The 7,649-nt window shown below is 57.7% G+C and overlaps 2 protein-coding genes across 3 annotated transcripts in view; one reads left to right on the forward strand and one right to left on the reverse strand.

The window, feature by feature from the left end:
- Positions 1–131: 131 nt before the first annotated feature.
- On the reverse strand, positions 132–2,725 carry CLCNKB (chloride voltage-gated channel Kb). 2 transcript variants are annotated; one of them, XM_019654934.1, is made up of 3 exons: positions 2,356–2,725; positions 560–648; positions 132–424 (listed from the first exon to the last, which is right to left on the reverse strand). In XM_019654934.1, exons 1-3 carry the CDS (start codon positions 2,459–2,461, stop codon positions 263–265), a joined length of 357 nt encoding a protein of 118 aa, XP_019510479.1. In that variant the 5' UTR covers positions 2,462–2,725; the 3' UTR covers positions 132–262. The 2 variants fall into 2 exon arrangements, with proteins under 2 accessions (XP_019510479.1, XP_019510478.1); XM_019654933.1 differs by having other exon boundaries at positions 132–433.
- Positions 2,726–2,969: 244 nt separating this feature from the next.
- HSPB7 (heat shock protein family B (small) member 7) overlaps positions 2,970–7,649 on the forward strand; it is a 20,303-nt gene continuing 15,623 nt past the window's right edge. Inside the window, exons 1-2 of the mRNA XM_019654932.1 lie at positions 2,970–3,266; positions 3,819–3,952. Of these exons, the coding sequence (XP_019510477.1) occupies positions 2,999–3,266; positions 3,819–3,952 (402 nt within the window). The 5' untranslated portion in view covers positions 2,970–2,998. The remainder of the gene's footprint in view (positions 3,267–3,818; positions 3,953–7,649) is intronic.

The following is a 7,649-nucleotide window of genomic DNA, read 5'->3' on the forward strand; positions in this document are numbered from 1 at the left end:
AGATTCAATAATTTGCCCAAGATCACACGGAGAGAACATGATGGATCTGAAATTGAAACCCATGTGTGTCTTGATGCAAGACATAATTTTAACCACTGCCTCTCTTCACCCGGAGGCTTCTGTTGCCCACTCCCTCTTACTTCTCTAGTCTCTGCATCGTCTCAACAACCCTGGGAGTGAGGCTCAGAGGGGGCAGGAGCTGCTGTGTCCGTTTTGCAGATGAGGAAGCGGACCCAGGAGGAACAGAGGGCCACACTGTGTGTCAGGGAAGCCAGAGCCGAACTTTCCCTCTCGGCTCTTCCCCTCTACCCCAGGGTCCTTGTCTGCCCCGTGCCCAAATTCTCCCCGTTACCTGGTGCAGGGAGGTCTCCGGGGACAGCTGCAAGGTCACTGGCTCCATGGGGCAGCCCCCAGCCAAGATGTCCTGGAGACACTGTTGGGAAGGATTACGGGGCCTGGGCCAGCCTCCCCCTTCCCAGGCTGCCCCTCTCAAACCCATAAATCTGCTCACAACCCTGCTGACCCCCACCCCCTCCCGATACCCTGCATGAATACTCACCTGGTGTCCTGGAGCCCAGGAAGGTGGCTCAACCTGGAGGGCCTGCACCAAGTGGGCTCTTTGCACGATGCCCACCAGGATCTGAGACTCTAGGCAAGTGGAGAGGGAGAGGGAGAGAGCTGTTATGAAGAAGGAACTCGCATTTCCTGGGCATCTACTATGTGCTGGGTGTTCTTGAGTCTCTCAGGAACCTGCCTATGAGTCAGGAACTATTATCACTTGTTTTATAGAAGAGGAAACTAATGTTCAGAGGCACAGAGAGGTTAATTGTCTTGCCCAAGGTCACTCAGCTTCTGACTTGGAGGCGTGGTAGCTAGAGGTAGCTGGGTAAGGCTGCCAGGGAGCCAGGAGGGAGGCTGCTCACCCTGAGCTGAGGTTCCCCATGTGGCAGGGCCTCAGGCAGGAGCAGGTTTGGGGCACCTGAATGAAGACACCTGTGCCTCAGGGCTGGGCTTTGTCCCTCACACCACAGGAAGTTTCACATTGGCTCAGCCCAGTGAAGGCATGAACCTGGGAGGTCACCATGTTCTGAGGTCCTACTGTGTGCTGATTTGGCAAGCCTCACTGCAGGGTATCATTGGAGTTTGCAGGTATTCAGTCTTGAGGGGACAGCCTGGTATTTTTGCTTCTTATCCAGTAAAACAAAAACCGTACAACTAGACCTGTACGTGCCCCCCCTTTAAAAACAAAATAATTAAAGCTATTTCTTGAGTGAGCAGTGGGGTCCCACAGCCCAGGCCTGTGGGTTGGGATTTTTTTTGCTTCCTGTGGCTCTAAGGGTAGAGTGGACTTTGTCTTGGAGGCCAGTTCTCTCTTTGTTCCAGGAAGTGAAACCTCTCGGAGGGGTCCTCCATGTGCAAATAAGTTCAAATGGGATGCCTGGTATATTCTATGGGATGATGTTAAGGGTGTCCCAGTTTAGATGGGACGTTTAGGATGAGAACCTCTGACAACTCCTTACTGTATTGATCCCTATTTTCCAGATGAGGAAACTGCCATTTGTAGAGGGGTTTACTGCTCATAAGTGGCTTTATGTCTCTTGGGGTGACTATGGGGGTGACCCATACAGCTGTGCAAGTTGTTCCCTACACAAGGTACCTGCCCAAAGGACCAGTGGGGACCCAAATCCAGCTGTGCTATGCTTGCCAAGTGCACGCCATGTCTCATTTGCACAAAAGGGACACAAAGTGACAGTGGCCCTGAGTGGCCCTGGCTGTCCCCCACACTCTCCAATTTACCTCTCCCGCTCATACTGGACTTGTCCAGTAGGAAATGATGCTCTAACTAGATCCTTCCCCAAGATTCAGCTTATGTGTGCTTTAACAAGGGCTCCCATCCATTGTTCTTTAGAAAGATGCTTTTCTCGTGGCATCAGGGATTGTGGAGGGGACTCAGCTGGGAAATGCTTGAAGGGGAGACTGAGAGAAAGAGCCCTCCTGGAAGACCCTAGTCGTGTCCCCATCATCCTACCCCCCACTCCCCGAGCACACCAGGCCTGGTTTCCAGAATGCCAAGAGCTGTCTGTCCATGGACTGCCTTACAAGAATCCTCTCATCTCTCATTTAAACATGTCAGCCACCCCAGAGTAGGGTGGTTATGATCTCTGTTTTATCAATGAGGAAACAGGCTCAGAGAGGTGAAGTGATTTGTCCAAAGTCACACAGTTGCAGAGCCTGGATTCAGATTCAGGCCGGCCTGACAGGTTCAATGCCCTGCTCATCCTGGACCCAAGATCCAAGAGGCAGGAAGACTGAATGCCCCTCCCCATTTATTCTCCCCCACTTCCTCCTGGGCACCTGTGCTCTCCACCAGGGGGTACTCGGCACTGTCTGTGGAGGTCACGACCTTGGCCACCTCCTCCAGCGGTGTGTCCTTGGCCAGTGTGGTGATGGCACAGTTCATGAAGTGCTCCACAACGACGCGGTGAGAGCTGAGGCAGAGGGATACTCCTGTCAGGCCTTGGAGTGGGGAGCCATCCAGACGCCAGGACAAGGCGGGGAGCCCAGGGGGAGTTTTGCTGGTTTTCGAGTGTGGGCAGGGACTGAGAGATTCCCAGAATGAGCAACTCCTAGAACGCTGCGGTAAACAGAAACCTGGGGACTGGCTTACCTATGGCCTGGCTCCGAATTCGCAGCCCCCTGGCTCCCTACCGTCCCCAGACCAGCTTTGGTCNAGTCCTGGGCATGGATCTGAGCCGCCCCACCCCCCCTACTGCTGTGCCTAGGCCCCGAGGCTGGAGTTATCGGCCTGGAATGCCGGGCTGTGAGTTCAGCCTCACGGGCCTGCGTGTGTTGGACTGTCAGCAGGACCGTCTCACTGGGGAAGATTTCCAGCCCCCTCTGGGCCACGGCGAGGCCTAAATTTAGCTGGTAGACAAGGGGCTGGCCCTGAGCCCAGGGACGGTCGGGCCTTATAAAGTGCCGGCAGTCGGGGCCTCGCATGCTCCCCGAGAGCCTGCAGCCCACACCCTCTCCTGTCCACCCCTGCCCGCCTGGCCAGGGCCCGGCCGCCCGCCCGTGGATGAGCCACAGGACCTCCTCCACCTTCAGAGCGGAGAGAAGCTTCCATTCGTCCTCGGCCTCCTCCTCCTCCTCGGCCTCCCGTGCCCTCCCAGCCCAGGACCCACCCATGGAGAAGGCCTTGAGCATGTTTTCTGAGGACTTTGGCAGCTTCATGCGGCCCCACTCAGAGCCCCTGACCTTCCCAGGCAAGTGCTCGGGGCTTTCAGGGGAGGGGAGATGCACGGGCAGGGGCACCTGCTCTGGGTACCTCCGAGTGTGGCTGCAGCTGCCAAGCTGCCAGGAACAGGTGCTGCACGGCTGCAGCCACATGTGGCCACCGGAACAGATGTGGCCACAGAGACAGATGTGGTCATGAGAACAGGTGGGCCTCCAAGGAACAGCTGTGGCTCGGGGGTCAGCTATAGCGCCATGGCCACACAGGGCTTGTGGCCAGGTCCTTGCGGCTGCCCTGGGACTGCATGGGGTGGAGCGGTGGGACGCATCCGCACTCTAGGCCTGGGGTGGGTTGCTGCAGATAATGTCACATATCCCCCCACCTCCACCCCGTGCCTGGTGAGGTCCCATCTCCACCATGGAAAAGGTGGGTTGCAAGAGTTGAGGAGGGGTGGGCCGGGCGTTTAGGAACAAGAGCTGCAGGGGAGATCAGGCCTGGGGGGGCCTCCCCTTCCCCCAGGAGAAGGAGCCAGAAACCTAGGTTCTGGGTACAAGTGCTCAGCTTATGGCAGCCCTCCCTACAGCCCGCTCTGGGGGACCGGGCAACATCAAGACACTTGGAGATGCCTATGAGTTTGCAGTGGATGTGAGCGACTTCTCCCCTGAAGACATCATCGTTACCACGTCCAACAACCACATCGAGGTCCGAGCTGAGAAGGTGAGCCTGCCTACCCGCCTGAACCCAGGCTCTACACCGATACCCTCTGCCCAGTGTCCCCACGCCCATGTCCCATGCTGGGACCCCAGACCTTGACCAGTGTCTCCCCCAGCCCCCCAGGGCAATCTGGAGACCTTGCTCCTGGAGCTGGATGGGCCACAGGAGCCCCATTACTGCCTCTCTCTGCCCCAAGGCTGCCAGATCCTTTCTTCAGGAGCCGCGGCAGCTGAGAGAGCTGCAGGGAAATGGGAGGGGGCAGAGGGGTGCAGGCACTGGGGCACCTGGGGGGTGAGGTGAGAGGAGATGAGAGGAGGGAAAGAGTAGTTGAGGCAGGCATGTGGGTTGCTGGAGGAGTTTCCCCATATGACAGCCCTCAAGCCCTCTTCCCCCCAGGACCCAGATGTCCAGCCCCAATCCTGGGACCCCTGAATTGGGCCCAAGGCTGGGCAGAGGCTCTGGCGTTCAGGGCCACACACTCCAAACCCCACACTCCCTTCACCCATGGGTCGTAGGGTCACTGGGTCACTAGGGTCTCTGAGTCCCAGCTCTCAGGAGGCCTGCGGCCTGGAGGAGGGTGTGGCCCAGCCTAAACAGGGATGCTGCCCCCCAGTGGGCCACAGCCACAGGTCCCCGTTAAAGGAGAGGGTCAGCTGCAGGCCTCCACCTGCTCCCCCATGGCCCGGCTTCCTCCCTGAGCACGGGAGGCTGGATAGCCAGACACTCCGTTCAGGGAAGCCAAGGACTGTGGGCACCAGGACCAGCGGGCAGCACGTGCCAGCCCTGCCACCCCCCCAGTGACTCAGCCACCCAGGCTCCTCTGGACACTATGTGCTGGCCAAGTCATGGGGGAAGGGACGCCAGCCCAGCCCTGACGGTAGACACCCAATGTGTCTGTGTGTCTAAGAGGGCTTGGTTCTGCTCTGTGCCCCCTTCTCCTCGTTGCTCAGCAACCCCAGATTCTGCCACCGAGCCTTCTCTGTCCCTGAGCCGCCCCTGCCAAGCCCTTTGCCCACCCATTGGGGCCGTTGGAGTTCCTCTAAGCACCTCTGCACTTGTCCCTGCATAGCCCTTGACCTGTGGCCACCACCACTCTTGTCAGCCCCTCTGCCNCCCCATCCCACCCCAAAAAAACAGTGAGCACTCCAGGAGCCCAACAGGGGAGTGGCATTATCCTGAATTAAAGAAATGAAGTCTCAGAGAGGTGAGGCTGCTAGTCCAAGGTCACAGAGGAGGGGCAGAGCTGGGACTCCCGCCCAGGTTTGCCTGACCCTGAAGCCTGCACAGCACTCCACAGTCCAGCCCTGACAGCCCACCACCCTCAGAGGCAGGGATGAGACCAGCACGCTGGAGCAGACACAGCAAATCAAGGTGGCCGGGGCCTCCGAAGCCTGGGGAGGAACTTAGGCTTGATCCTTGTGTCCAGCCACTCCAGTCTCAGACAACTGCCTTTCAAACCACAGAGCTCTGGGTAAATGCCCAGACTTTGTCCCAGACCAACAGAGGGTAGGAGCCAGGGCATGGGGGGCATGGTGAAGGACAAGCACGTGTTACATGCTGGCTACGTGCCAGGCCCTTTAAGTCTGCAATTCAGTTCATCTTCCCAGCACCCTGTGAGTCAGGGACAGCATCACCATTTTGCAGATGATAAACCGAGGATCAGAGAGGTGCAGTCACTCATCTAAAGTCACACAGCAGAAGCTGAGCCCAGATCTAGACTGTGTGGCTTTTCCCCTACCCGGAGCTCCTCGAACTCCTGTGGCTGAATCAATCGGGGCACTGTTTGGGCACAAAGCAGAGGATTTTTGTCTGATGCCACTTTTGGAAGACATGGTCAAGAGATCTGGGACAACTGCTCTCTCCACCATCCCCAAACAAAACCCTGCTCTGAACATCATGATGGCCCTTCAATGACTTGTTAAAATCCTGGCACCCTGAGCCACCCCCTGTCCCTAGATGCCAGGCCAAGTCAATCCAAAATAGGAGCACGTGTGTGTTGTGTGTGGGAGGCGGGGTAGGGGCTTGCTGCTCTGCGTGGACCTGGGCCCACTGTCGCCTTAGTCACCTCAATCTGTTGACTGTGTACCGAAGTAACAGGATAACCAGCAGCCCTGTTGACACCCCAAACCCATCCCTGGCCTTGGGCAGCTGCCAGCTACAATCTCACAGCCAGCATCGGCCGGCCAGCCAGCACCGTATGTCCACACCCTCACCTGGCCCTCTGAGCACCAGGAATCTGGAAAAAGGCCACCAAGGGGGTGCAGTGCCTGTCCTCCCAAAGCCATTTCCTCCACATGCCAGTCCCTCAACTTCTCCCTGTTCTTCATCAACAGACTTAAAGCCTGAGCAGCTCGGCCACCCCCAACTGGTCCTTCACCACTTGGAGCCTCAGTTTCCTCTTCTGTCCAATGAGGGGAGCCTGGAAGCTATGGGGGCACATAGTAGGTGTGCCCCAGAGCCTGGAACAGTACCTGGCATGTAGTAGGTATTCAATAAATATCTGCCGAGTGATGAGTGGTTTCCAAACACTGGCCTGTGGGCTGGGTGTGTGGGGGGCTGATGGGAACAGATTCCTAGTCCCTTCCCAAGGTCCCAAATCAGAATCTTGGGGTGCAGGGTAAGACTCTGTGTTTGTTCAAAGTTCCCTCCAGTGACTGGGATGCCCTGGCAGGTTTGGGAATCAAGGCATTGTATCACCTCTAAAGCTCCTTCTATCCGTGTGATCTGAAGGGAGAGGCAAGCCCATAGACAAGGGAATGGCCTTGACCTTCCAGGGTCCCTCCTGGCCACCGGAGCCAGTGGATGCAGTATATGTGTGGGTGACGCCTCAGGGATCGGGGGAAGGGGAGGAGGAACGGTGGGCAGGGGTGGGTAATGAGATCTGACATCCAGGAGCAGTGACTCAGGCCCTCAGCACCATGACAGTGTGTCTGCATTTAGCCACTGGCTCCGATTTCCCTGGCGGGCGGCAGGCTTCTGGGCCCCCCACCCCCTCCCCCACCCTCTTTCCATCTCACCTCAGTGCTGGTAACTTCCTGGCAGCCCCCTCGGCCAGGATAGGTGACATGGGCTAAGCAGGAATCCCTACTGAAGTGACAGACCTTTCTTGCTCCAGTCACCACTTTGGCCCCACTTCATGGGCCACCAGCACCAGTGATTACCTCTATAGATGAAGCACCCCAAGAATGAGGTTCTGTGAGAGCCAGAGAATAGAAGCAGAAGCCCCCAATCTAACGGGGACACAGGTGAACCCCTGCCCTGGAAGAACAACCGGTTTGATAGATGAGAGAAGACAGCAGAGGGTTCAGACATAGGAAGACCAGGTCACACTGCCAGGTGCTGGGGTGAGCAAAGACAGGCGGTGCTGTGGGCACCTGGGCAGGGGCCCCCTCTGTGGGCTGCAGGGATCAGAGAGGCCTCCACGGGGGAGGAGGGTTTGGAGAGGAGAGCAGAGGCCCCACAGAGCAGCCTGGGCAGTAATGGAGGGCCTGACCACCTCCCAGAATGGCCTTCCCCTGGCTTTGCTCCCTGGCCCCACAGGATGTCAGCCCTGGCTCTGCTGAGCTTTGGATATGCAGAGAGGGACTTCTGGGGGGTCTCTGGGCCAGCCTGTCTCCACACAGGAATGTTCAGATCACCTGGCCTCCTGGAGGGCTTTGGCTCAGTTATCTACCTGGGTTTGAATCCCAGCTCTGCCACT

This window comes from Hipposideros armiger, unplaced genomic scaffold (genome assembly GCF_001890085.2).
Source record: "Hipposideros armiger isolate ML-2016 unplaced genomic scaffold, ASM189008v1 scaffold_232, whole genome shotgun sequence".
Taxonomy (NCBI): Eukaryota; Metazoa; Chordata; class Mammalia; order Chiroptera; family Hipposideridae; genus Hipposideros; species Hipposideros armiger.

Excerpts from the sequence above, each read along its gene's own strand:
- CLCNKB (XM_019654933.1), bottom strand. The coding sequence starts at position 2,461 with ATGAACTGTGCCATCACCACACTGGCCAAGGACACACCGCTGGAGGAG. Across the intron at positions 649-2,355 it reads CCCCCTGGTGGAGAGCACAG|AGTCTCAGATCCTGGTGGGC; the intron begins GTGCCCAGGAGG and ends CCACTTGCCTAG. Across the intron at positions 434-559 it reads CCTGGGCTCCAGGACACCAG|TGTCTCCAGGACATCTTGGC; the intron begins GTGAGTATTCAT and ends CCTTCCCAACAG.